We start from the raw sequence: 26,377 nt of genomic DNA, 5'->3' as shown, positions 1-26,377 counted from the left end.
GGGAACGCTTCCCAACCAGAGGATGTCAGGATGCTTTCCCAGGGAAAGCGGTAATCCACTGAGATCTGAACACAGAGAAGAGGGAGGAGCACTTTGGGCAGAGGAATATGCCTGTGCAAAAGCCCTGTGCAGGAAAGCAGGTGACCCGAGGGGTGGGGCGTGGGTGGGGGCAGGGCTGGAAGTTGGTGGGAGCAGAGCCTGGGGCATGGGCAAGATGAAGCTGGAGAGGTAGGCAGGGGGCACCCACAGGGCTGCCAAGAAGCCACCCTAAGGATTTGGGCCTTTTTCCTAATAGCACTGGGGAGCTCTGGAGAAATGGGGGCAGGGGGGCACAAGGACAGGATTTGATTTATACATTAAAGAGCTCTCAAGCTGCAAGGAGGAATGTACCATCACACAGCAATTAGCTAAGAGCTCCATGATGACCAGGGTTAGTGGTGGGCTAGAGGGAGCCAAGGGAGAATGGGAGAAGAGGGACCTGTGGGCGGCTTTGGGGGCAGACCCAGTCGTGAAGGAGGTGAGGATGGGGAGCATCAGGCCAACTCCTGGGTTCCCTGGTTCCTGCTCCATTGCTGTGTGGTGGTGGGTGGCCACTGAGCTCAGCCCTGCAGGATACCCATAGCGACCTGGAGCTGCCTTTCAGACCGATTTTGGGGCCTCATCTGTTCTTTGCACAGCCTTGGAGGGTGTTTCTCCAGTGGCCCAGGAGGAAAGGGGCTTCCTGAGTTTGCCAGCCAACAGCAAGGGGCTAGGGGAGCACCGGGCATGAGGTGCCCAGGCTAGGGCTCTCTGCACTCAGAGGCTGAATATGCCGAGCCTTCTCGGGGGCTGCCCGGCACTGGGGATGAGGGCTCAGAGATCCACAGGCCATCAGCCCTGCCCTCGGTGCCCCCACAGCTGTGGGTACAAGGCACTGACACACCAACTCTGCAGCCAGGGTAACCTGCCACCTTCCTGGAGGAGGGGGACCTGTGGGGTCCAAGCTGTTCTGAGCAAACAGAAGGGAAGAAGGTAGGCATCGCAAGCCCAGGACCAACCAAGCCCTGGCAGCCACTAGAGCTGCATACAAGCAACGCCTCCAGCCCAAAGGGGGCACAGAAAGGTGCTCACATCCATCGCCTACTCTCATCCTTACCACAGCCCTAGAGGTCCGAACGAGGAGACCCTCTCACAGAGAAGAAACCAGGGCCTAGGGAGGGTCTGGACAGAGCAGAAACTGGCACGTGGGAGTCGCCCTGTTATGCGGTCAGACCATTTCTAGGCCACTGTTTGTCCAAAGGAAAGACCCAGAACCTTGACTGGGGGCAAGGACTGTACACAGGCACAGTCCAGAGCCATGGCAGGACAGTGTGACCCCAGGGTAAAGGGAGCCAGTCAAGGGCAGCCTGTCCTCCCTTCCCGCGGTTCTTGAGGGGTGAAGGGTGAGAGCCTCTGCAGGGAATGGGAGTGCCTGTGCATCCCGACTATTAAAGATGACAGGTTCCGGAAGCCTCAGGTGACTGCAGAAGCCAGGATTGGGGCTGCCCTCGGGGTGGGTCAGGAAGGGCGCCAGCCATGTCGTTTCTTGACCTGGTGCTAGTTTCATGGGTGGGTTTGCTTTGCAAGAGGCCACCAAGCTGTTCGACACTGAACCCAACCCTGTTCTCCACAAAACTGGGAGTAAAGGCGTTAATTTATGTCCAGCGAGGGCATTCTGTCACCCAAGCCCTGACCTGTGCTTCTCCCAACCTCCCCACACCGCATGCGGATCAGTCCCATCCTGCAGAGAAGCAAACAGTTGGGAGACAGGCTTGGTCCCTTGCCCAGGAGCCCCATAGGTTCTTATTAGGGGTCCTCAAAGGCTCTTCCTGTCGTCCCCTACTTCCCAGTCGCCCCCCCCCCCATTCCGTCCCTGTACAAGCGGGTGACGCCTGGGGTTGGCTGTCCCCACAGTGTCGCGTTTCTCCAGCCCGCGGGTGACGCCGCGCCTGAGCCGCAAGCGGGCGCTGTCCATCTCCCCGCTCTCCGATGCCAGCCTGGACCTGCAGCGGATGATCCGGACCTCCCCCAACTCGCTGGTGGCCTACATCAACAACTCCCGGAGCAGCTCTGCAGCCAGCGGCTCCTACGGGCACCTGTCGGCAGGCACCCTCAGGTGGGCCCCAGGGCCAGCGTGGCTGAGAACTGGGAGGCGGGTGGGGGGTGCATGGGCGGGGCCGGCATGGGCGGGGCCACGCTGGGAAGGCCACGCCTTCATCCCCCGGGAGAAAGACAGGACTCCTTGCATTTATGAATAAGCGCCCTTGAACCAGTTCAGGAATTCAGAACCACTAATAAGGATGTTGAAATGCGCCAGATGTTTGAGCCTGGGTCCATATGCTCATTCGGCCCCCAAACGCACTTTCTAGTGTGAAAAGTGACGTTTCCTGGGCCTAGCATGGAAGATTCCATCATGGAACCAAAGGTGACTTCCTCAGTATCTCAGTAGGTATCATGGGGAAGCCACGGCTGTTGGCCAGCACTGGGGACCCCGCAAGGTGTGACACTGTTTCGGCTCCCGCCAGGTCTCTGGGCTGGCAGCAGGCCTCCCACCATGGTCACAGCACGGCACACCAAAACCTCTGGGACACCATTCACCCTTGGGTCCCCACCCCCACCCCCACCATGCAGCCGAGGCTGTTTTAGGACTCAGACCCTACCACTTTGACTGAACTCATGTCAAGGAGGCTCATTCACATGGCCATTGGCAGGAGCCTTATTTCTCGTACTGATGTCCTTTCCCTAATGCTGTTTGAGCATCTTCTCTCCGTGGCAGCTGGCTCCTCTCTCCCACCCCCGGAGTAAGCAATGAAGGAAAAAGCAAGGAGGAAGCCACAAGCCACCCGTCATGTATGGCTTAGGGCCGGAGGTCACCATTATCCCTTAGTCTCCTGTTCTGGAGTGAATGGCCCCTAGGCAGATGACAGGGAGGGTCTAGAAGTGCAGTAGAAGTGAAAGTAGAGAGGGGACCATGTGTCCTTTCCTGGACAAGGGGGCATCAGGACGAACCTGAGCGGCCCAATGGTGTTCGGAGAGTCCCCGATGATGATGCAGGAGTGTATCCCAGGTGTCAGAGCAGGGAAAGGCCGGGATGCAGGGAGGAGATGGAGCCTGGCCCCTCCAGGGGCCAGCCTGCTGGAGTGAAGCCTGCATCATGGGGCAGGGCCCAGGGGTGAGTGTAGAAGGGGAGGTCTGAGATGGCAAGCAATGGGGAGCCACTGCTGGCTCTTGAGCAAGGTAGAGCTGTGCTGGCAGTGAGACGAGCCACACTCCCTGCCCAGGCCCTGATTTGTCTGCTCTTCTTTGCAGCCCTGCTTTTACTTTTCCCCATCCCATCAACCCAGTGGCCTACCAGCAGATCCTGAGCCAGCAGAGGGGCCTGGGATCTGCCTTCGGACACACTCCACCCTTGATCCAGCCCTCGCCCACCTTCCTGGCCCAGCAGCCCATGCCCCTCACCTCTATCAACTCCACGCCCACCCAGCTCAGCAGCAGCAGCAATTGTCTGAGCAATGCCACCCAGGTAGATGGGTATAGGGGGCACAGGGTGGGCCGCCGGGCTCCTGGGACCCTATGAGGGATGATGGTTGCCCTCTCACACACTGGGAGCTGGTGGAAGGGCTCTGGGCACCGGTCTGGCTGGTGGGATGTCTGCTGGGCAGAGGCCATGGGATCCAAAGGACTGAACATGGGGTCAGAAGACCTGCGCTAGCTCCTAACACCCTCCCTTTTCCTTGGCAAGTACTCGGTCAGTAAGTTCAGCAGTCACCAGTCTAATCAACTTAATGTATAGTCAGAGAAAGGCTGGGAGTCAGAGCCTGGCAGGGAGAGTACTCTGTACATTTTAGTCTTTGAGCTTAAGTTTACAAAAAACCATCTTATTTGCCCTTTCCTGCAAGCCTTTGATGGGGCGGGGCATGCTGGTATGGTTCCTGACACACAGTAGGTAGTATTTGGTGGGGAGAAGCCCCATTTTGCAGACGAGGAAATGGAATTATAGAGACAGTGTTGGAGAATGGAGAGGCATAGGCTTTGGGATCAGCCCCACTGTGTTTTGGACCCTGACCCGCCGAAAGCTCTTCCAGCCTGGGCTGACGAACGTGCCGAGCAGGGCCTGCCACATAACTGGCACCTCTAAGCCTACATGAGCCTGTGGGCTCAGAGCCCCGTGTGGACCCAGTTCCGGTTAGCACTCACGATGACAGTTCTTGAGGTGGAGCAACTGCCCAGGCCAGCCACCTGGCAGGCCACAGCACAGACGTGACCATGTTCTGGGAGGAAGGCAAGAAGAACCCCTTTTCCAAGACGCCCTCCATCTCCACCCCAGGGCTCTAGGTGGCCGCGTAGCACCTGCCCCCAGACAGAAGCTGGTAGCTCTTGTCACCACCCACCCTGGTTGCTCTATCTAGCCCCCTTCTCCTGGGGAATTAGACCCTTCTTTCTTGCTCCCTGGGCTGACCCAGCCCTGTTCTCCCCAGCCCCCGAGCTTCCCCTGCTCTCATGCTTCAGAGGGCTGAACGGTTGAGACTGTTGGAACAGGGGTGATCTGCATGCCCAGCATCTCCCAGAGAGAGAGTATCTTTTCCATTCCCATGGAAGTGGGGGGTTGGAAGGCCGAGCTCTGGGCTCTCCCCAGCTGTGCTCCTGGCCAAACCACCAAATGGGGACCCAGCTTCTGAATCCTCCAACACCAGTGTTGGCCCAGTCCACGTGGGGAGGATCCCAGAGGTAAAGCCCAAACAGAAGTTGGGGTGTCCTCGTTGGGGGCTCCTGTGTGACGGGCTCTCCTGCACTCCTCCCTCAGAACAAGCCGAGCAGCGAGTCGGCTGTGAGCAGCACAGTCAACCCCATCGTCATTCATAAGCGCAGCAAGGTCAAGACAGAGGCCGAGGGCCTGCGGCCAGCCTCCCCACTGACCCTGACGCAGGTAACCAGCTGGCTGTCCTGGCTGCCCTCCCGTGGGGTCAGGCGACCCGGGACCTCAGCCCTGGTGGCGAATGGATGAATGGACCGCTGTCTGCATGAATGAGTGAACCAGAGAGGGTGAATACACTGTGAGCTCAGGAAGGGCCAGAGCTGGGTCCCTGGCAGCCTGCACATCACATGCTCATCAAACATGTGTCACACGGAAGAATGGATGGGGGGGGATGGATGTCTGGGGCTGCGGCCATCTCCTCCCAGCCCCTCACACAAGCCCCGGGCACACTCGCTAGCTGGGCCCCTGTCCCACCTCTCCCTCTCCCTGGAACGTCACTCCCCTATCCCCTCCCCCTCACTGCCACTACACCTTGTCCTGACCCTCCTGGAGAACAGGACTCGCTTCTGCCCCGAGCCCAGTCTAGCTTCTAGGCCATCTTGCCTGTCGCCTGCACTGCCCTGTAAAGCTTGGGAGAGGGTGGCCCCCCGGGAGAAGTGTCTGATTTGGCGCCAAGCCATCAGGGTTTACACAGGGACTGGTACTAAGTCCCTATGACATTATATTCTCTTTCTTTTTTAAGATTTTGTTTATTTATTTGAGGGGAGAACACATGTACATGTGGGAGATAGGGGCAGGCTGAGCACGGAGCTCGGCGCGGGGCTCCATCTCGCAACCCTGAGGTCATGACCTGATCGGCGAGCCACCCAGGTGCCCCGAAATAAGATTTTCTAATGACTCAATGCACATGTGAGTGGCACGGTGAGGAAGGAAGGAAGGGAGGGAGGATGTTTCTTGGCAGGAAGGTGAGGAGGGCAGCCACCTGGAGCCCAAGACTGGTATGTTGTGGGGCTGAAATCTGGTATGTTGTGGGGCTGAAGACTGGTATGTTGTGGGGCTGTGCAGGTCCCTTGGGATAGCCCACTCCTTCTTCGGACATTCTGAGACAGCAGGCCGACACAGGCCCAGTTCTTGGAGCAAAGGCCTGTCGGGGGAAGGGCTTGGCATGAGTGCTGAGCCCACGGTGAGCCTCGCACCCCTCCCCAGGCCTCTTGCCGTGGCCTAGTCTCCATCTGTTACTCCACAATCACCAGCTTTGACACCAAGGATGCAGGGGACTTCCGTCCCCATCTCCCCTACATCTGCCAGACCATCTTTTATCAAACCTGTAAACCATCGAGCACGCTCTGGGCACTTAATTTTTATGAAATATGGGATCCTGTTATTGTCAGGCAAACAGAGGAGCTGGTGACAAATTCTTCTCCCCTCGCTGATGCTGAGGCATCTCGGCTTGATGCATGGTTTCCACGAGGTCGGCCGTCATCGGGGGCCGGTGAAATTGATGAGGACGGCCCATCTCCAGGGGAGACAGACACGCCGAAGCAGCGAGGACAGGCGCTGAGCCCCTGGGAGCCCCTGCCCCACCCCTCTTGCCCAGAAGGGTGGCACAAAGCCGTCCTTCCTGCCTGGCCTGGCCCCTCGGACGCGTCAGTGGAAGGAAAGCCGTGTATCACCCGAGGTTGTCACCGTGTCGCTCAGTGTCCTGATTCAGTGACCTGGCTCATTTGCAAGGTAGATGGGCGTGTTTCCCCGTGGCAGGCAATGCTGCATAAGGAGTCCACACTCTGCTTAAGCCCTCCAAACTGGGCAAGGGTGATGCCGGCTCCCTCTAGAAGCCTGAGTACACCCGCGGCCCCTGGGCCACCTTGCGCTCACAGGTCCATCTCGCAGCTTGTTCAAGAGTCTTCTTGGAGACGAGCAGGACATGCGGCTCATGAGATAAGAAGTCTGTTTGCGGTTTTTCTGACCATGTAGAGCGGGTGTAGGAGGCCACAGCCCCGCAGAACCCCCCAGAGCCACAGGTCCCAGGCAGGGGTGCTCCTGCACCTTCCTTATAACGTGGACCCCATGCCCACCCACGGACTTAGGAAACCACATGTCATCATTTGCCTTTTCAAGGCAAGTACATTCACTGAAAAGCACTCTGAGAAGCAACCAGAAACTCCTCTGAGAGGAGCCCTTTGCAGCTCCAGTGGGCAGTGGGTCGGTCAGGGGCCTGGGTCTGCAGCCAGCCCAGGGAGCCGTGAAGTGGGCTCAGCAGTAGTCATGAGGCTAAGGGGCGAGCAGCAGCCTCCACTGCCTGGTCTCTGGAGTGGGTTGGGGCTGGGACTCCTGACTGGGGGGAGAGTTGTCCCCTTTAGTCTTAGCTCTAAATGTTTTCCCCAGGGGCTTTTCTGAAAGACAGACTATTCCAGCAGTTTTATAGATAGTGTGAAATGGAACGCAGCTTATTCTAACAACTACTTGTTTGCCTAGCTTTGCTCTGAGCCTGCCTAGGGAGCCCACAGAATACTGGGGAGTCCTCGACATCCGTGCAGGTCCTCACTGGGCCTTCGTCCCAGCCTGGCACGTCTGGGCTCCTCTTCTCTCCCCACCCGCAGTCCGCCCCCGTGTCCCCTGCTAAGAGGCTGCCCCTGATTAGCTCAGCATCTCCTGGGGTGGGGCTCCCTGTGGGACAGAGTCTCTGGCTCTGGCTCTTCGAGGTGTGACATGCCTTGTGCTCTTTGAAAGGAATGCCGGGCACCTGTGATCGGGTGAAGGCCTATCTTGGGTGGAGGAGTGGGGGGGGGCTTTCCTTTGCCACCTTGAATGGGGCACACATGGGCCCCATCCTGATGGGGAGACTTGAGTGCAGACCTAGGCTGTCACGAAGTCACTTTGTGCTCTATGGAGAGCAAGGTGACCTCTCCCTGAACCCGTTTTCCTGGCTGCAATGCACGAATACAGACACCCACACGTCTTGGGGCTGTGGCAGGGAAGAGGGGCGGGGGAAGAATTTGCCATAGTTCGCTCACTCTACCCTGAGCCTGAACCAAGGCGAGCTGTGAGTCCCTGGGAGGAGGGGGTCACGTGAGAGTCAGTTGTCTGCACGCCAGCTGGTTCTCTTGCCTCCACGCTGGACCCGACCTCGTACACACTCTAAATAAAAACACCCCCACCCTGATCCCATGGGGCCCACCTCAGCTCCCCTGGAGGAAACCAAACCAAAGAAGGAAAAGACCCTTCCCTCTTTTCTCCTGTTCTCCTTGCCAAGTCAGTTGACCCAGGATGTGATGGGACACTTTGGTGATGATAAGCCAGCAGGAGAGAGGAAGGAGAGGCCCCGAGACAGCTGTGCAGATAAGAGGAAGGAAGGAGGCAGCTGCGGAAGTAGGCTGAGTGCATATATGGGCATATGTGTGTGCTTGCGTGTGTGTGCGTGTGCATGCAAGCATGTGTGTGGCCCTCACCACAGACTGCCTGGGGCCCGTGGTAACCTTTCATCGGGGGCAGGTGGCTGAACACGGCTCACCATGGGTGTGCTCTGCTCCTCCCCCAGGAGCAGCTAGCTGACCTCAAGGAAGACCTGGACAGGGATGACTGCAAGCAGGAGGCCGAGGTGATCATCTATGAGACCAACTGCCACTGGGAAGACTGCACCAAGGAGTACGACACGCAGGAACAGCTGGTGCATGTAAGCCTCGAGCCGCACAGCCTGCTGCGGCAGCCAGAGCTTCCGGGCCCCCTGCTGGAGAGAAGGGGCTGGAGGAGATGGCTCCAGGAGATGCCTGGGCCACAGCTTTTGCAAGGGGGAGGTGTAATTATTTATCTGAGTCCCACCTGTTTCTAAAAGTGCACATACAAATACAGACATCATAAAAGAGATTAAAAACAAAAACAAGCAAATGAGAAAATTGAGGAGAAAGGAACAAGAAGATGAAGCCTGGAGTAGAATATATTTTTTAAAAACTAAATGCTCTGGAGTGTTACTTGCATAAAATATCTTTTTTTTTTTTTTTTTTTGAGCTTCCTAGCAGCCAGTGCAAAGAGAGAATTAAGACCAGTTAAATCAGCCGGCATCAGTGAGATCATAACAAGCCTGACTCTTAAACCAGGACATAGTTCCTCCCATGGAGGAAGGAATTAGTAACTTCCTCTGGGAGACCATTCCCAGAGACCGAGTATCTACAAGTGCAGATGGGGTATCAATACCGTATCAGGAAGAGACTGCTTAAAAATTCCTAGATACTGCCAGGGCAGGACACCAGAGAGGCCATGGGACCTGGGTGCTCTTTTTGTGTCATGTCCCTTGGTCCCCACTCTGAATTTCTCTACAGCAGCATTCATGAGATGGCAGTTGGAGGGGTGGGTAACCCACAGCGGGAAGAGCAGAGGCTTCGAAGCTGGCTACATCACAGTCAGCTGAGTGGTTCCGAACCACTTAAGCCTCACGAGCCTGTTTTTTTCTCCTGTAATGGCAGGTGAAGTCTACCTCCATAAGGGTGTGAAGGTTAGATGGGATACCCACATAAGCACGTAGCAGATGGCTTTTCACAAGTGGTGTTTCCCTCCCACTTCCTGCTCCTTGTTTCCTGTACCAGCCTGAGTGTCTCTCTTCTCCATGCAGAAGATGAAATTGAAGAGCAATTGACTTGAAGAATAACCCTTCCAGCCAACCCCCACCCTGCCCTGCACACGCGCACACACCCATAGATACACACAATTCTTGGGGACTGAGAGTCTGTAAACATGAACCCCACACTAAACCAGCAGCTTGATCTTTGGGTAGGGTAGATACACACACTGTTCCCATCCATAAGCCACCACAGGGAAGCTTGCTTCTCCCCAGCCCCGTGCACTCGGCATTTAGGACAATACCTACTCCCTCCTGTCATGAGAGTTGCTCTCAAATGCTGGAGGTTTCTTTTGCTTTGGGGATCCCCTGCCCCCCAATGATTCTCATGTAGGAGGCCAGAATTTCACAGCGAACCCATTGGAGTTGACATAGCACCGAGAAGCAGGGCTGCTCTAACCCCTCCTGGAACTTGAGCATAATTCTTCAACCTGCATCACGTCTTCGGGTGAATGAGTCCAAGAGGGAGGAGGGGCCAACTGGGTCTGCGAGTTGTAGTATGGATCAGATTAGATGAAAGGAGAGAGGACAGCACATGCGGGGCTGGGAGGGGGCCAGGCAGAGGTGGAGACACAGACACGAGAGGTGTGCCTGGTGATGAGCGAACGGGGCTGCCAAGAGCCGGGAGGGAACACCTCCAATAAAGGCATCAGGGGCAGGAAGCTTTAGCTGCAGGCTTCCGCCTGTGCCCAGGACCGTCCCTGCAGGTGTAGGGGAGCACCTCTGCCTGGCCCCGGAAAAAGAAGGCCCCTACGAGAAGAGAGCCAGCCCCTCGGCCCAGCTGTGTCTTTCTCTCTGCTTCCGGGGAAGATGGATGGTGGCAGGCACACAGGCGAGCGGGAGCCCCCAGTCGATTATTAACAATTTGTTGCTAAGTAAACCAATAAGAAAAAAATGAAAGGCATTGTCAGGAAGCATTTTTATCATTTGAAAGGCTTTAAAAATGGAAAGTGAGGCTAATATGATAAGATTTCCCTGGAAGTTCAAAGCGCTGTAGATTTTACTCGCTCCAATGCTGACATTTATATGCACAACAGCCGGGGCCAGTTTCTCAGGGCGCGTGGACCTGGCAGCTTGCTGTCTTTCTGGGTCCGGCTCTCCCGAACAGCCCCGCGGCTTGCAAAGATCGACAGCAGCACCGTCCAGTAGAAGGATGCCGCCAGCCACAAAGGCCCGCCACACGTGTAACTTGACATTAACCTGGGAGCACGTTTTAAAACGGCCAAAGGAAACAGGTGAAATTCATTTAAAAAATAGATTGTATTTCACCCAATATATCTGAAAGATGATCATTTTGATGTATAATCAATATAAAACAATTATTGGGGTATTTTACATCCTTTTTTTTTTTTTTAATTGTCCATCTTAGAAATAGCCCATCCCAGTTGGGACCATCCACATCTCAAGGGCTCGAAGCCACAAGTGGTGAATAGTACTGCATTGGAGGGGGTGGCAGGTGGAGGACGGCGAAAGCAGGAAGATGTGCCAAGAAGAGAGGCGGTGGGGCTGGAGAGAGAGCAGGCCACCAAGACCAGAGTATCCCAACCCTCCCATCCCCCTAGGGGGAAGCAAGCCCAGCCTGATCCACACACAGATAGCGCAGGACCTTGAACAAAGAGGCAGATGAAAGGGGAAAGATGGGACATGGATGGGGCAAAGGGAGGCTCCCTGGTGGCCTTGAGGGAGATGCCCTAGAGGGAGAGGAAGCACAGGAGGGTCAGTATACTTTTTCAGTCCACTGCGTGTATGACCAATACCACCTTTTTTCACTCCCCTAGATAAATAAGCAACCTCAAAACCTAAGGACTAAAAGTCCGGAGGCCCCACACATACCCACACATCCTAAGCTCAGAGGTAGTAATACCCCTGCTCCAGGAGTATGGCAGCCTTCAGTTAAATCATCAAAGCAAGTGACTAATCCAAAGGGTCTACCTAGGGCAGCTTGCATTGTTTCCTGTGACAGAAAGGCAAATTTGGCCCCTTGTCCCACATCATGGGAGAAACTAATGGAGGTGGCACACATGTGATGAACCCGAGGCAGAAGCTGGAAGGTGTAGGTGTAGGGCTGGGGATAGGAGGAAAGCTAGTCTGCATTCCTGGGCCACGGCAGTGCTACCTGAGATGCGTCTATGGACCCCACCTCCAGGAAGAGCTTCTTGACCTTGCACTTCACAGCTTCCCCCCTATGGCCCCATCTGCCCGGGGAAGCCCAAGGCCATGCCTCAAGATCAGTCATGCAGTCTTTGGCTGACCTGCTGTACCATCTTGGGCCATTGTGTGTCAGGGGCAGCCTCGCACCGTGCCCAGAGCCTAGCATCAGGGCACTACCCTTTCTTGCCGGGGCCCTGTCCAGACCACAAAAGATCTGGGTCTTGGTGAAAAGTGCCAGAACCAGCCTCTCAGAGGCTACTCTCAGAAGTAGAGATGAGGATGCCTTTATGTTTCCATTATGATTAAAAAAACAAAAACAAAACTTCAGGAATTACTGAGACAATAGGGGCAAGGTTGGGAAAAGCTTCGCATGCACCAACTGTGGGCATGTCTGCCTCACTGCAGTTCATTAGTGCCTACTGTTTGCAGCCCAGGAGCATCACCATCCTGACCAGAGCCTGGAGCCCAGCCTGGGGTGAGCGGGATGCCCTTGCCCATCACAGATGGCCACTCTGACCACTGACTAATTGGGAAATTTAGCTGAGACGAATAGCACACAGTAGATCTGCAGTTAGGGGCAGCTAATGAGAGCTGATGAAGAGGTGGGGGCCCGGCACCCAGGCAGTGGTCTTGTCAGGCAGTGGGCGTTGTGTCTGCACAGAGGAGGTGGGATCTGCAGGGGCGGGAGGCCAGGCTCACCGCCATCTTTGCCATCTTTCCCGGCAGCACATCAACAACGAGCACATCCACGGCGAGAAGAAGGAGTTTGTGTGCCGCTGGCAGGCCTGCACCCGGGAGCAGAAGCCCTTCAAGGCGCAGTACATGCTCGTCGTGCACATGCGCAGACACACGGGCGAGAAGCCCCACAAGTGCACGGTGAGTGGAGCTTCCAGTGCCCTGCCACGCGGTGTCTCAACGCTTCACGTGCAGCCCTTCCCCTCCACCCCCTCGGTCTCCACGGAGGACAGCAGTGTGGTCTCCACAGAGGACAGCCGAGCGCCTGGGGCTGATGAGGGCTGTGTTAGGCATGGCTGGCCACGGCACCATCTGGGCCCCACAACGTGTTGTCCTGTGTGCTCCTGACCTGAGAGTTCCAACCTTGGGGAGTTCTTGAGGCTGGTCACCTTTCTCTCCCAGACCTCTGATAGATTCCAGGAATGGGTGCATCTTGGTAACTGCTGTGGGGAGGTGCTGGTGGCTCTGTAGTTGTGACTGTGTGGCCATGAACCCCGTGGGGGGACTATACCCCTGCAGTTCAGCCCTGCACAGAGAAAACTTTACTGGCGAGTTGCTGAAGCAACATCCCTTTGGTTAAATTTTTAAATTATTTTTCTTTTTTTTTTCTTTTCATTTTTTTGAAGATTTTCTTTATTTGAGAGAAAGAGAGGATAAGCGCAGGGTTGGAGGCGGGGTGGGGGGAGACAGAGGGAGAAGGAGAAGCAGACTCCCTGAGGAGCAGGGAGGCAAAACAGGACTCGATCCCAGGACCCAGGATCATACCTGAGCAAAGGCAGACTCTTAAGCAACAGAGCCACCCAGTCGCCCTGAATTTTTTTTTTTTAATGGACACAAAAATAAAATCTTCTAGACATTTTCCCTTGTGGTTTCAACATAATTGGTGACTATGATTAGCGAGACCTTTTTTTAGCACACATGACTTGTCCCTCTTTAAAAGGACCACTAGTCCAGTGATGCCCTGCCCTGATGCTGCTAAAGCCTCTGGGAATTCTCCATGAATTACCTTATAATTCTGAGATAGACATTTTGCTCTCATTTTAATATCTCTGAATTCAGGCTGTCTTAAAATTGGTAGTGACGGGGATTCAACAAAATATGCCACCTTTGTTGGCAAGTGTTATTTTTTTAATTGAGATAAAACTCTCGTGCCATAAATTCACCCTTTAAAAAATGTACACGTCAGTGATTTTCCGTATGTTCACTAAGTTGTGCAACCATCACTGCTAGCTAATTTCAGAACATTGTCATCACCCCCAAAAGAAAACCCAGACCTATTTGCAGTCACTCCCTGTCCTCTTTCCCCCTACTCCCTAACAACCACTAATCTGCTGCCCCATCTCTATGAATTGCTCTGTTCCAGACAATTCATTAAAACAAAATCATGCAATGGGCAGCATTTGTGTCTGGCTTTGTTCACTCAGAGAGTTTTCAAGGTTCATCTCTATCGTAGCATGTATCAATACATCGTTTCTGTTTATGACTAAACAACAGTTCATTGTACACAAAAATCCTAGTATTTTTACCCATTTACCCAGTTGATGGATATTTGCATTGTTTTCACTTGTTGGCTATTATAAAAAATGCTGCTGTGAACATTAATACACGAGTTTTCGATCCTCTTGTGTATGTACCTAGAGTAGAATTGCTGGGGCATATGGTAACTCTGTGTTCAACTTTTGGAGGACCAGCCAGACTGCTTCCCAAAAAGGCTGTACCATTTTATATTCCCACTAGCACTATCTGAGGGTTTTGATTTCTCCACATCCTTCCTAACACTTGCTTTTGATTATACTCATCTTAGGGGATGTGAAGTGGCATTTCATTATGATTTTGATTAGTGATTCCCTAATGACTGTGATGTTGAGCATCTTTTCATATGCCTATCGATCATTTGTGTACCATTTTTGGAGAAATGTGTACTCAAATATTTCACCCATTTTTAAATTGAGTTATTTGTTTCTATTGTTGGGTTGTAGTAGTTCTAAACCCTTGTCAAATATATGACTTTCCAGTATTTTCTCCCATTTCTGTGGATTTTCATTTCATTTTCTTGATGGTTTCCTTTGAAGCACCAAAGTTTATAATTTTGATGAAATCCAGTTTTTTAATTCTTTGTGCTTTTGGTGCCGTATCTAAGAAGCCATTGCCTAATCCAAGGTCACAAAAATATATCCCTATGTTTTCTTATGTGAGTTTTACAGTTTATAAATATATAAATATATAGTCTTTTACAGTTTATAAATATATAGTCTTATTTACATAAATATATATTTATGTATAAGTATATATATTATAAATATATAAATAAATATAAATATATAGTTTTATAGGGTAGCTCTACCATTTAGGTCTTGAATCCATTTTGGGTCCATTTGGGTATATGGTGTGAGGTAGGCGTCCAGCTTCATTCTTTTTGCATGTGGCTGTCCAGGTGTCCTGATCCAATTTGTTAAAGAGACTGTTCTTTTCCCCACTGAATGGCCTTAATGCCCTTCTCAAAAATCACTGGACCCTCATATATATGAGTTTATTTCTAAACACTCACTTCTGGTCTGTTGATCTCTATGTCTGTCCTTATAGCACCACCCACAGTCTTGATTACTGTAGTTTTGTAGTAAATTTTGAATTGGGGAAGTATCAGTCCTCCAGATTTGTCCTCCTTTAGCAAGATTATTTTTGGCTCTTCTGGGTCCTTTGCAGCAAGTTATTTTTGTAACATTCTGAGTGCTAGCAAACCTTAGCCCTGTGGTACAAACTGTGTATTGTAGAAACAGATCAATATACCAAATATACCCAATCACTGGTCAGGAATAAAGGGGAAGATGTGAAGACACATAATAACCCAGTTCCTAATAGGGTTTATGTGTCATTCGAAGGGCAGTTTTCATAGGAACATTAGGTGTTATTGCTCTATCTTGGAAATAGGTTCAGAACCTCCTACAATAATCCATCCTCCCTTCCTTCCTCCCTCTCTGCCCCTCTCTCTTGCTCCCTCCCTCCTTCTTTCCTTCCTTTCCAAAAATGCTTCTTGAGTGCCAAAAAAAATTTTTTTTCACCAGATATTAACTACTAGGAACTAAAATGAACAAGATCTAGAAGATACCTGTTCTCTTGGAGCTGACATCCTAATGGGAAGGCCAGATAACAAAATGACAAAGATTATAAATTGCGGTAGGGAATATAAAGAGAAAAAGCGTAGTCTTATGATTAAGAAGATCAGAGAAATTCTTCTAGAGGAAATACCAGAAGATATTCAGAGGGAGTGAACCAGGCCAGGACCCCGGTAGCCAGGGGTGGTGTGTGCAAAGGCCTCACACTGAGAAGAACTTAGTGGGGTCAAGGAACTGAAAGGGGTCCAGCATGGCCAGAACAAAGGTGAGGGTGGCCAACTCACTCAAGGATTTGGAGCACACTGGATTTTATTTTATCTTAGTAGGCTCCAAGTCCAGCCTACTTGGAGCCCAACATGGGGCTTGAACTCAAGATCCTCAGATCAAGACCTGAGCTGAGATCAAGAGTCAGACACTTAACTGACTGAAATCCAGGGGCCTCTGGATTTTATTTTCAGTGCCTTTTAACACAACCATTCTAATCAGGCAGTGGCACTGGAAACAGTTAAAAATAGTATTTTCAAAGAGTTTTTAATGGTACGGGAAGATTCTTAGCATGTGCCGTTGACTTTAACAAACAGAATATGTAACAAAATACGTGATATGTTCCCACTTGTGATTTGAACATTCAGGATGAACTGTCAAGTCCCCAGAGAGAGACTTACCTGGATGTCGGCAGTGGCTATTCCTGGCAGCCAATGGTTTTCATTTCTCTTTTTGCATTTTTCTGTCTTTCCCAAATGTTCTAGAGTAGTCTTGTGTCATTTTATCATCAGAAAGCAGGGTGGATATTGTTAAAATCCTGGGCGCACGAGTGGAATGTGGAGGGATGGATCTGGGGAGGAGGCAGCAGACCAGCCCCTGAGGTCGGGATCCCTGCGTTGGGTCTGGGGCACCCTCACTAACCAAACCCACCTCTTCCCAGTTCGAGGGATGCTCAAAGGCCTACTCTCGCCTGGAGAACCTGAAGACACACCTGCGTTCCCACACTGGAGAGAAACCGTACGTGTGCGAGCATGAGGGTTGCAATAAGGCCTTCTCCAATGCCTCCGACCGCGCCAAGCACCAGAACCGCACCCACTCCAACGAGGTACCCCGCCAGGGTGTGCACAGTGTGTGCACGTGGGGCCCCTCTGACGCGTATGTAATTGTACCACCCCATGGCTTCTAGCAGGCTGTTAAGTAGCTAGGTGCCTGATGCCCCTAGCCCCCTCCCCAGCCTATTATCTGAGTTCAGGACGGATCGGCAGGGCCCCGCCCCTCCACCCTGGGCAGCTGGCAATGACGTGCTACAGCTGCTGCTGCTGTCTGACCTATCGTAGCTGTCAGCCCCTCACTGGTAAGCCACAGAGCAGCCTTTGTCTCCCTCCCAGGTAGACAGACGCCCTGGCAGGACTCACAGAACCCAGGGTGAGAAGTCCACTGTACCGGCCTCCCAGTCCAGGCCAAGCCACTCAACTGCTTTTGCTCGGGTAGACTCAGGAAGGAACATTTCTAAAAACTTAGATACGTTTTGGATCCCAAGAGGATTTCCTCCAATGCTTGTAAGAAATCAGAGGCATTCCCTAAGGAATCTAAGCCCCCCAGGGTCTCTACAGACAAGAGCTAGCCTTGGAAAGGGGTGTGTTTATGTATGTGTGTGGATGTTTTTGTGGATGTGGATGTACGTGTGTATGTATTATGTGGGTCTGTGTGGATGTGTATTTGTAGGACACGTGTGCGTGTTTGTGCACTTGTGCACATGTACATGTGTGTGTGCGTGTGTATGTATGGTGTGTATGCATGGACATGTGTGTATGTGTGAATGTGTGTGGAAGGGTACTAGGGAGTGTGTCTACATGTAGATGTGGGCTGCGTGTGTGTGCGTATGTGTGTACTCAGGACTGAGGTTCAGAAACCCTGGGTTTTCATCCCATTCCTGAGTGATTTTGAGCCAGTTTCTTTGCCTCTATGAACCTGTTTTTCTTGACCAGAGAGATCGGGGTGTTAACCTTATCTAATAGAAAATAGTATAATTTTCTATTTTTATACTACTTTCTATAGTATAATAGTATAATAAAATAATAGAAAATTCCAGTGCCTTGATCCACAGGGAGGCGGCATTGCAATCACACCAAACCCCGTGTCCCCAACCCCCTCCCTGGTCTCTGATCTGTGTCCCCAGCTTGTGATGAGGGCTTCCTCAGCTATGCACTTACCCACATACAAAGATGGCAGATCGGACTCATAGGGCCGAGCTCCTGCAGGCCTGGAGCTGGCCTGCCTCCATCCAGCACCTTCTGACTATACCAGCCAAAGGACGTGGCATCGCTCCAGGAGAATGGGGAGTGCTCTCACTCAGAGTCTCGTAACACATGCCTGCTTCTCTTCCCAGAAACCCTATATCTGCAAGATCCCAGGCTGTACCAAGCGATACACGGACCCCAGCTCTCTCCGGAAGCACGTGAAAACGGTACATGGCCCAGACGCTCACGTCACCAAGAAGCAGCGCAACGATGTGCACCTCCGTGCCCCCCTGCTCAAGGAGAACGGGGACAACGAGGCCAGTGCTGAGCCCGGTGGCCGGGGCTCTGAGGAGAGTGCTGAGGCCAGCAGCACCAGCCAGGCCGTGGAGGACTGCCTACACATCAAAGCCATCAAGACCGAGAGCTCCGGGGTAAGCAGAGCAGGGCAGTGCAGGCCCCAGTGCATGCCTCCCGCCCCCAGGAGATCAAGCCCAGCAGCACGAGGGCACAAAGCCCCGACTGCAGCCGTGGGCTGTGTCTCAGGATCCCCTCCTCTAAGCACACGACAACATCCTCCTCTCTCCAGCTCAACTTTCCTCCCTTCACGACCTTGGGCCTCTTATAGAACCTGTCTTGTGCCAGGTCCCGTAGTTCTAGGCAGGGCCGTGGGCCACAGGGATGCCTGGTCCTACATGGTCAGTCTGTGGGTGGTTCCTGGGATTTGCCTTTCCAACCAGCACCCAAGAGCTACAGTTGGTCCCCTTCCCTCTGTCCTGTCTCTGTGTCCTTGCCCCTGTGGCCTCCACTCCTTTTGTTCTAACCATCTGTTCTTTGTTTCCACCTCTTTCTCTCGACTGTACCTCCCCTAAGGATAGACGGTACTGAGGTGAGCAGGGAAGCCCGGCCGCGGTGTGGGCGGGCTGGCGTGCTGAGGGCGGGCTGGGGTATTGGTCCCAGCCTGCGGCTTGGGCGCAGGCTGATAGGGCAGTCCAGGCCCCTCAGGAGCCTAGTAAGATGGGTTTGGGTCGGTGGGCATCAGGCACTGCAGATAGAACCCCCAGGACAGATAAAGGCTGGAGGCAGGAATCAGGCTGGCAGCTACAGGAGCGAACCATGGGGACGGAACCTCCCCGAGAGACAGGGCGCAAGTTTAGGGCACAGAGGAGGAAAGGACCAGCCAATGGAGGGTCTTGAGTGCCAACCTGAGAAATGCAGGTCTTGCCATGGGCAGAAGGGAGCTCTGTCACCGAAAATTCTGGAATTTGGGAGCATCTGGCCTGGGAATGAGCCCACAGGTGCTACATCTGAAGTGAGCCTCAGCTGGGCTTAGAGCCCAGGTCCCAGTGGAGGCAGCCCGGGTTGTGTGGAGTCCTGCATTGTACACATGAGCCCCCCTCTGCATGGACCAGAGTGGGGGCTGGTTCAGAGTGGCCCGTCAGTCAAGGGCTTGTGTCCAGCAGGTCCACACTCCCTGGTCTTCCTGGCCCTTTCCAATAACCTGCCTCTGGCCTGTTGAGAAGGCACCAGGTCAACAGGCCCCCACAGCTCCTTGTTCCATCACACAGCACGTCCCTGTTTTTGGGAACACTTAGCACCCTCTTGGATGTCAACTTCACGCAGCTGTGGCTGCCTCTGTGGGGCAGACCTCAAGTGTCCCCACATACTGAAAGCTCAGCATGCAGAGCTCTGGCCCAGGTGCTGGCCCAGACAACCAAGGAGTGGGAGGCAGGAAAATGTGGCGCCTTCCGCCTCTCAGGTGCCTTCTGCCTACCAGAAGCTTTCCATACAGCCACTGACCCTGTCCCAGAGACAGCTCAGGTGCCTCTTCTAGTTGGGGGAGCTGAGGTTCAGAGAAGTGAGGTGGCTGGGCCACCTGCTGCAGACAGACAGTGATGCTCAAAAGCTCTCTGCATGGCGGCCTCCTTCCCAGGTGTGCAAGGGCACAGCGTGTGTACACACAGGGGCAAGGGCCAGGGGGATTCTCGCACCCTCTGAGTCTGTGTCTTCTCACACCCCCTCACCCCGTAGCTGTGTCAGTCCAGCCCCGGGGCCCAGTCATCCTGCAGCAGTGAGCCCTCTCCCCTGGGCAGTGCCCCCAACAATGACAGCGGCGTGGAGATGCCAGGGACAGGGCCCGGGAGCCTGGGAGACCTGACAGCTCTGGATGACACGCCCCCGGGAGCCGATGCCTCAGCCCTGGCCGCTCCCTCTGCTGGTGGCTTGCAGCTGCGCAAACATATGACGGCCATGCACCGGTTCGAGCAGCTCAAGAAGGAGAAGCTCAAGTCGCTCAAGGATTCCTGCTCCTGGGCTGGGCCGGCTCCACACACCCGGAACACCAAGCTGCCTCCCCTCCCAGGAAGTGGTAAGAGGGGGCCCCGGGTGTGTGGGCAGGGGCGGGACAGGGCCTGGGCCAAGCACCCGGTAGATTCACCTCCATCGAGCGCCATGTCCATCTCACTGGATGCCCACAATAGAATAGATCTCACCAGCCCATTGCACAGATGAAAAAAAGTGAGGCTTGGAGAGGGGAGAGTGCCCCATTCAGCTCAAGGGCAGGCCTGAGTGGCTCCAAAGCCTGTACTCTTCCAGCTCTACTGTGCTTCTGCTCTGGGCACTGTGGCCAAGGCCCTAGGGAGGAGAGCACTATAATCCCAGCCCCTGTGTTTAGAAGGCCATGCTGTGAGAAGCACACTGGACCGGGGAAGGAGCCAGGGAGCGAGGACAGAGCTCAGGCTGGGGCTGGGCAGAGGAGAGAGACAGCACGTCAGCTAGCGAAGCACAGGGACTTCTGCATAAAGTCAGTTTCAAGAGGTGCTGGCCAGGCTTCAGGAACCAAGGCGACTCTGTGCCAGACAGTTAGCTGGACCCACAGCCAGTGTGGTGGACACTGAGACGCACCACCCAGGTGTCTCTTGAAGGGAGGCTTTATTGCCCCAGCTGTTGCAGGAACTGCAAGCAAATGGCCTTCAACTCCTGGCCTCATACAGAAATCGCCTGGGCTGTAGACTGCTGCCTCCCCCAAGGTCACCCTTTTCCGGGGTGGCCCCCATCCAGGGACTGATCAGGGCAGGAGTGTGAGGCCGTTCAAGGCCCAGAGCTCCCTGTGACATCAGCTGCCGTGGGGCCTGCAGACCCGCGCGTGCGCGCACACACACACACACACACACACCCTTGGCATTCTGAGGCCTTTGCTCCCTTCCATGGGTGTGCATCAGGGGACTGCCTATTAGTAGCCTCCTGGGTCAACTCAGTCCCTGGGATGCCAGCCTGGCCACAGCCACTGCCAGATGGTAAAGGTGCAGGGGCTGGCCAGGGCCCTTCCAGGCTCCTCCTCCCCGGCTCTCAATAACCTCTTCCTACAGAGAGGCATGTGTTACCCACAGCTGGAGCAACTAAGGATCAGACAGAATGAGAATTCAGGGCCGGGCAGGCCGTTGCAGCTAAGATTGGAATAAGGCCTCCTGACTCCCACTGGGCCATCATTTGTTCACTTACTGGGCTCCCCGTCCCTCCTTTCATCTAGAAGTCGTCGGCTGAGGGCCAGCTGTGTGCCATGCCCTGTACAGGGCTCCAGCGGCCACAGGCTGAGCTGGGTCAAAGCCGGCAGAGCACCCGCGCCCTGGCCCGGGTTGCTGACCCCTCTTCTTTCCCGCAGGCTCCATCCTGGAAAACCTCAGCGGCGGCGGGCCAGCCGGGCTGCTGCCCAACCCACGTTTGTCGGAGCTGTCCGCGAGCGAGGTGACCATGCTGAGCCACCTGCAGGAGCGCCGCGACAGCTCCACCAGCACAGTCAGCTCCGCCTACACCGTGAGCCGCCGCTCCTCCGGCATCTCTCCCTACTTCTCCAGCCGCCGCTCCAGCGAGGCGTCGCCCCTAGGCGCCGGCCGCCCCCACAACGCCAGCTCGGCCGACTCCTACGACCCGATCTCCACCGACGCGTCACGGCGATCGAGCGAGGCCAGCCAGTGCAGCGGCGTCGGGGGCGGCGGGGGCGCGGGGCCGCTCAGCCTCACTCCGGCGCAGCAGTACAGCCTGCGGGCCAAGTATGCAGCGGCCACCGGCGGGCCGCCCCCGACCCCACTGCCTGGCCTGGAGCGCGCGAGCCTGCGGACCAGGCTGGCGCCGCCCGCTCCCTGCCCGCGCCCGCTGGGGCCTCGGCGGGGCAGCGATGGGCCCGCCCGCGGCCACGCGGGGCCCGCGCCCGCCTTCCCCCACGAGGCGCCGGGCGGCGGGGCACGGCGGGCCAGCGACCCAGTGAGACGGCCCGACACCCTGGCCGCGCCGCGGGTGCAGCGCTTCCACAGCGCGCATGATGTGAACCCGGCCCCGCTGCCGCCCTGCGCCGACCGGCGAAGCCTCCGCCTGTCAGGCCCCACGAACGCCGATGGCGGCCTGGTCCGCAGCGCCTACTCGCCCCGTCCGCCCAGCATCAGCGAGCACGTTACTATGGAGGCCTTAGTTGCAGGCGCGGACAGCGCAGGGCCCGACATGGGCCTCGTGCTGCCCGAGGACGACCTTGTGCTGCCCGACGACGTGGTGCAGTACATCAAGGCGCACGCCGGTGGGGCCCTGGACGACAGCCCCCCGCAGGCCTACCCCCCTGAAAGCACCTGCTTCTCCGAGAACCCCAAACTGCCCAGCCCGGGGCTGCATGGCCCGCGCAGGATGGTGGCCGCCGACTCCAATGTGGGCCCCTCCGTCCCGGGGCTGGGAGGCTGCCAGCTGGGCTACGGGGCCCCCTCCAGCCTGAACAAAAACAGCATGCCTGTGCAGTGGAATGAGGTGAGCTCCGGCACCGTGGACACGCTGGCCAGCCAGGGGAAGCCTTCGCCCTTCCCGCAGGGCAACCTGGCTGTGGTGCAGCAGAAGCCAGCCTTCGGCCAGTACACAGGCTATGGTCCTCAAGGTCTGCCCCTGAGCCCGGGGCCCCTGGACAGTGCGCAGACACACTTCCAGCCCTGTGGGGGCGGCCCCTCTGTGCCTCGGATAAATTATATGCGGCAGCCAGGGACAGGTGGTCCGTGTCCCAATATGACCACCACCGGGAGCCCCCACACCAACTATGGCCAAGCCCACCCCCAGCTGAGCCCCAGTACCATGGGTGGGGCCCTGAACCCATACCCCCCATCCTGCAGCAACACGGTGGCCAAGCCAGTCCACCTGGGGCTCCCCCAGCAAATGGAAGTTGCTCCCGAAGCTGCCATGATGGGCAGCAACCGCAGGGAACTTGGAATCACCAATTCCAACCTGACCGGGATGCCACCCCTTCACTCAACCCAGAGCTACCCACAGCAGAGCCATCACCTGGCAACTCCCATGAGCCAGGAGGGCTACAGCCAGGGCTCCCACCTTCTGCCTTCCCAGCAACCCGGCTTCATGGAGCCCCAGCAGGGTGCTGTCGGGGTGGCCGGATCCAGCTTTGGCCTAGTGCAACCCCGGCCACCCGCTGAGCCCAGCCCTGCCGGCTGCCACCGTGGGGTGCGGGCTGGGCTGCAGCTGGCCTATGCCAGGGCCACCAGCCATGCCATGGCCACTGTGTCAGCCAACCAGGAGATGGTCGATGTGCCCAAAGGAGCGATGGGCAACGTGGTGTCCCGGCCTCCTCAGCCAGCCCCACAGGACGTGACCGGGACCCAGGATCACAGCATGCTCTATTACTATGGCCAGATCCACATGTACGAACAGAACGGAGGCCTGGAGAACCATGTGGGCTGCCAGGTTGTGCGGCCCCAGCCATCGCAGCCACAGGCTTGCCCAGACAGCATCCAGCCCCAGCCCTTGCCCTCGCCAGGGGTCAACCAGGTGTCCAGTACAGTGGACTCCCAGCTCCTGGAGGCGCCCCAGATTGATTTCGATGCCATCATGGATGATGGCGATCACTCAAGCCTGCTTTCAGGCGCCCTGAGTCCCAGCCTCCTCCACAGCCTCTCCCAGAACTCCTCCTGCCTCACCACCCCCCGGAACTCCCTGACTCTCCCTTCCATCCCCACGGGCATCAGCAACATGGCTGTTGGGGACATGAGCTCCATGCTCACTAGCCTGGCCGAGGAGAGCAAATTCCTGAACATGATGACCTAAGGTCCCAGCCCTGGGCGCTCAGCAGACTCGGAGGAGCCATCACTTCCCAGAGCGTGGGGCTCTTGTCGATTTTGTCTTTTTCCAAAAAAAAGTATTAAATAGGTCTGAGGGAGTATTGCCAATGGCCGGTTCAGACCACAGTGGCTTTAAGGGCAGGTTTGTGTGTATCCTGTCTGATTTTCTTTGGGGTTATTTTTCGGAACACTGCGAAAAGTCTCAATGAGAAAGGCAAGGTAGAAATGAAAAACTCGTTGGCACAGTGCTTCCCAGCCTTTGGTGTTTATGGGACCAAATTGTTCTGGCGTCTTTTCCTCTGTCATTTGGCTAATGAGGGATTCCATTGGCTGAGGGCTTTCCAAGTACATGAGGGAAGAGGGTAGAGGGAACCACATTTGGGTTTGAATCTGAAAGCCATACTGGATATTCGGATCCAGGAAGACAAGCTTCTCACTCTCATACGGGCGATGCAGAAGAATTCTATGAAGCTTACTTCTTGAGGCCTCTAACATCCCCCGTGCTGCAGAGGAAGAAAAAAAGATCTTTACCTGGATTTGGAAGTACATCGTGATTCCAGGTTTGGTAGAGCGGGCACGTCTGCCCTACCCCCCAAATCCAAGTTTGTGACTGGCAGACTGTCCAAGTGCATACAAATGAATGAAGTATGGAAGGATTTCCAGAGAAGAGAAAGAAAAATTGTAGTCCTTGGGGCAAGCCCAGGAGCTGTCCCGGCTTCTCCACACCATGTTTGCAGTGTTCATGCATGTCGAATGTATCCCTTCCTGGAAAGAACACTTACTTCTAAATACCTCGGGGCTGCTGGAGCTGCTTTGGGTTAAGGATGGACCCAGGTGAGCCAAAGCCTGGCATGGGGCCTCCAGAAAGAGGGAGAACGCCAGGGGCCCAGCCTCAGGCCACCCTGAGGCTCCCTCATAAAAAAAGGAAGTCGTATGTTTACCCAATCCTGTTTCTCCAATGCACTGTCCACCCACCTTACCACGGAAAAGCCCAGGACTTGACAGCAGCCTCTGCCCAGGCTCCCAAGCTGTGTTGTCCGCTCACCTGCAGCCCAGTGGTCTGTGCCGAGGCACAGTGTGCGGTCCCTGGATCTTCTAGATTTCCTTCCCTCCATCCTCCTGCTCATTTTGCAAAGTACGATGACCTGCATGGTGTTTTTGGTGGGGGTGGGAGGATGACAGGGTTGATTCTTGGGACCCTGAGGGACCATCACTGAATTTTCCTGTTCAGTGCAACCCAGCCCCACCTGGAAATGGCATTTGGAGCTGGCATCAGAAGACATCGTTCCTGAACATACTGGAGGGTAACTTGATGCCTCATCCACACCACACACATACCCACACCGCACACCGTTCCCATGTTGAATTAGTGGCAACCTTGCTGAAACCAGCCGCACCACTATGAGCCTGATCCTGTGACCCTTGCCTCAACCGGGGCAGGACCAAAACCTTACTTGGGCAGTCCACATTCCAGCACATCGGATGTTTTGTTAGGGTCCATAAACCAAGCCAATGCCAGATAACATCCCTGGGACCCCTCCAAGGGTCTGGGCTCAGTGACGGTGTTCACTCGCTCCCTGAGCTAAGATTTTGCTAGCCCTTCCCAGCCTGTGTATAGACTGTACAGAAGGCATCATCCCTGAAAATACTGTAGGTGAATCAGCAAGCCAAATTTATATCTCCAAAATATTTAGCTTTTTCTACATGCTATGAATTGAGATGACACGCTCAACTTGTAAATAAGTCTTTTTGTACATTAAAAAAGTAATTTTTTCATAATTTATTTTGTCTATCTGCTTCTTCCTTGACAGGAGTTAATGAGAACCTGAGCAGTAAATTTGGTGCATCTGAACAGAAACTAGGCTGTATTTTTTCACAACAGTGTCAAAATTGACTGTCGCGCCTTTGCTGAGAAATGTTTAATGCTGAAGACATTTAGTGGCTGTTTATTGTTGTCTCTGGGGGTGAGGGGTGGGCAGGGCTTGACGATTTACTAACCGGCTGTTCTTTCAGCAAGCTGATCTGAAGATCTAAGTTGCTTTGCCGAAACCTTGTGTGCCAGACCGGGTATATTCCCAAGCACTTGTCCCAAAGCAATCCTCAGGTCGGGATTCCCTCTTTGATGGGTAATCTGATGAGCATTCTTGAGTCAGGGTGGGGGTCAGGGGAGAAGATAGACCTTTGTGCTCTGCTGGAAAAAGGAGAAAGGACAGGCAGGTGGATATGCCTGAGCCCTAGGAGGTGGCCCTGGCAAGGACTCGGGCCCGGGGAGGCCGGGGCCCAGATCTAGTAAGCCAGCAGTCAACCATTAGCAGCAATCAGGCCGCTCTAGGGAACCTCAGGGAGCCAGTAAGCAGGGCGCAAGGACTGGGATGGTTTCTGGGACAGAAGAACAGCGGGGAGGGTCTAAGACTGGGTTCAAGGGGGGTAGAAGTCCCCTTCTGTAGGGCCAGAAATGCTGAGCCCCTGAACCCCCTCCTCTCCATGAGAAAAAGCTTGCCACCCGGCTCAGAGAATGCAGAGCCAAAGCCACGTAGAGGGCATTCGGTTTGGCGGCATATGACCAAGTGGACTGAGGAAAGGAGGAAACCCCCAAGGAAAACAGAATTAAGTAGTTTGCCTTTCTGCTGGGCACCCGAAGTCTTCCGTGTATGACTGGCCATAGTTTCCTG

The 26,377-nt window shown here is 54.8% G+C and overlaps 1 protein-coding gene across 2 annotated transcripts in view; it reads left to right on the top strand.

The window, feature by feature from the left end:
• The window catches only part of GLI2 (GLI family zinc finger 2), a 241,651-nt gene extending 216,167 nt beyond the window's left edge, over window positions 1-25,484 (top strand). For both annotated transcript variants that reach the window (XM_082690364.1, XM_082690365.1), the window contains 9 exons: window positions 1,933-2,134; window positions 3,328-3,541; window positions 4,823-4,945; window positions 8,313-8,447; window positions 12,264-12,413; window positions 16,311-16,475; window positions 17,760-18,041; window positions 19,639-19,975; window positions 21,269-25,484. In XM_082690364.1, the coding sequence (XP_082546490.1) occupies window positions 1,933-2,134; window positions 3,328-3,541; window positions 4,823-4,945; window positions 8,313-8,447; window positions 12,264-12,413; window positions 16,311-16,475; window positions 17,760-18,041; window positions 19,639-19,975; window positions 21,269-23,691 (4,031 nt within the window). In that variant the 3' untranslated portion in view covers window positions 23,692-25,484. The remainder of the gene's footprint in view (window positions 1-1,932; window positions 2,135-3,327; window positions 3,542-4,822; window positions 4,946-8,312; window positions 8,448-12,263; window positions 12,414-16,310; window positions 16,476-17,759; window positions 18,042-19,638; window positions 19,976-21,268) is intronic.
• The last annotated feature ends 893 nt before the right edge of the window (window positions 25,485-26,377 follow it).

This window comes from Mustela nivalis (genome assembly GCF_964662115.1).
Source record: "Mustela nivalis genome assembly, chromosome: 11".
NCBI lineage: Eukaryota > Metazoa > Chordata > Mammalia > Carnivora > Mustelidae > Mustela > Mustela nivalis.
The sequence above is the reverse complement of the archived record's forward strand: the minus strand, read 5'-3'. Positions and strand labels throughout refer to the sequence as shown.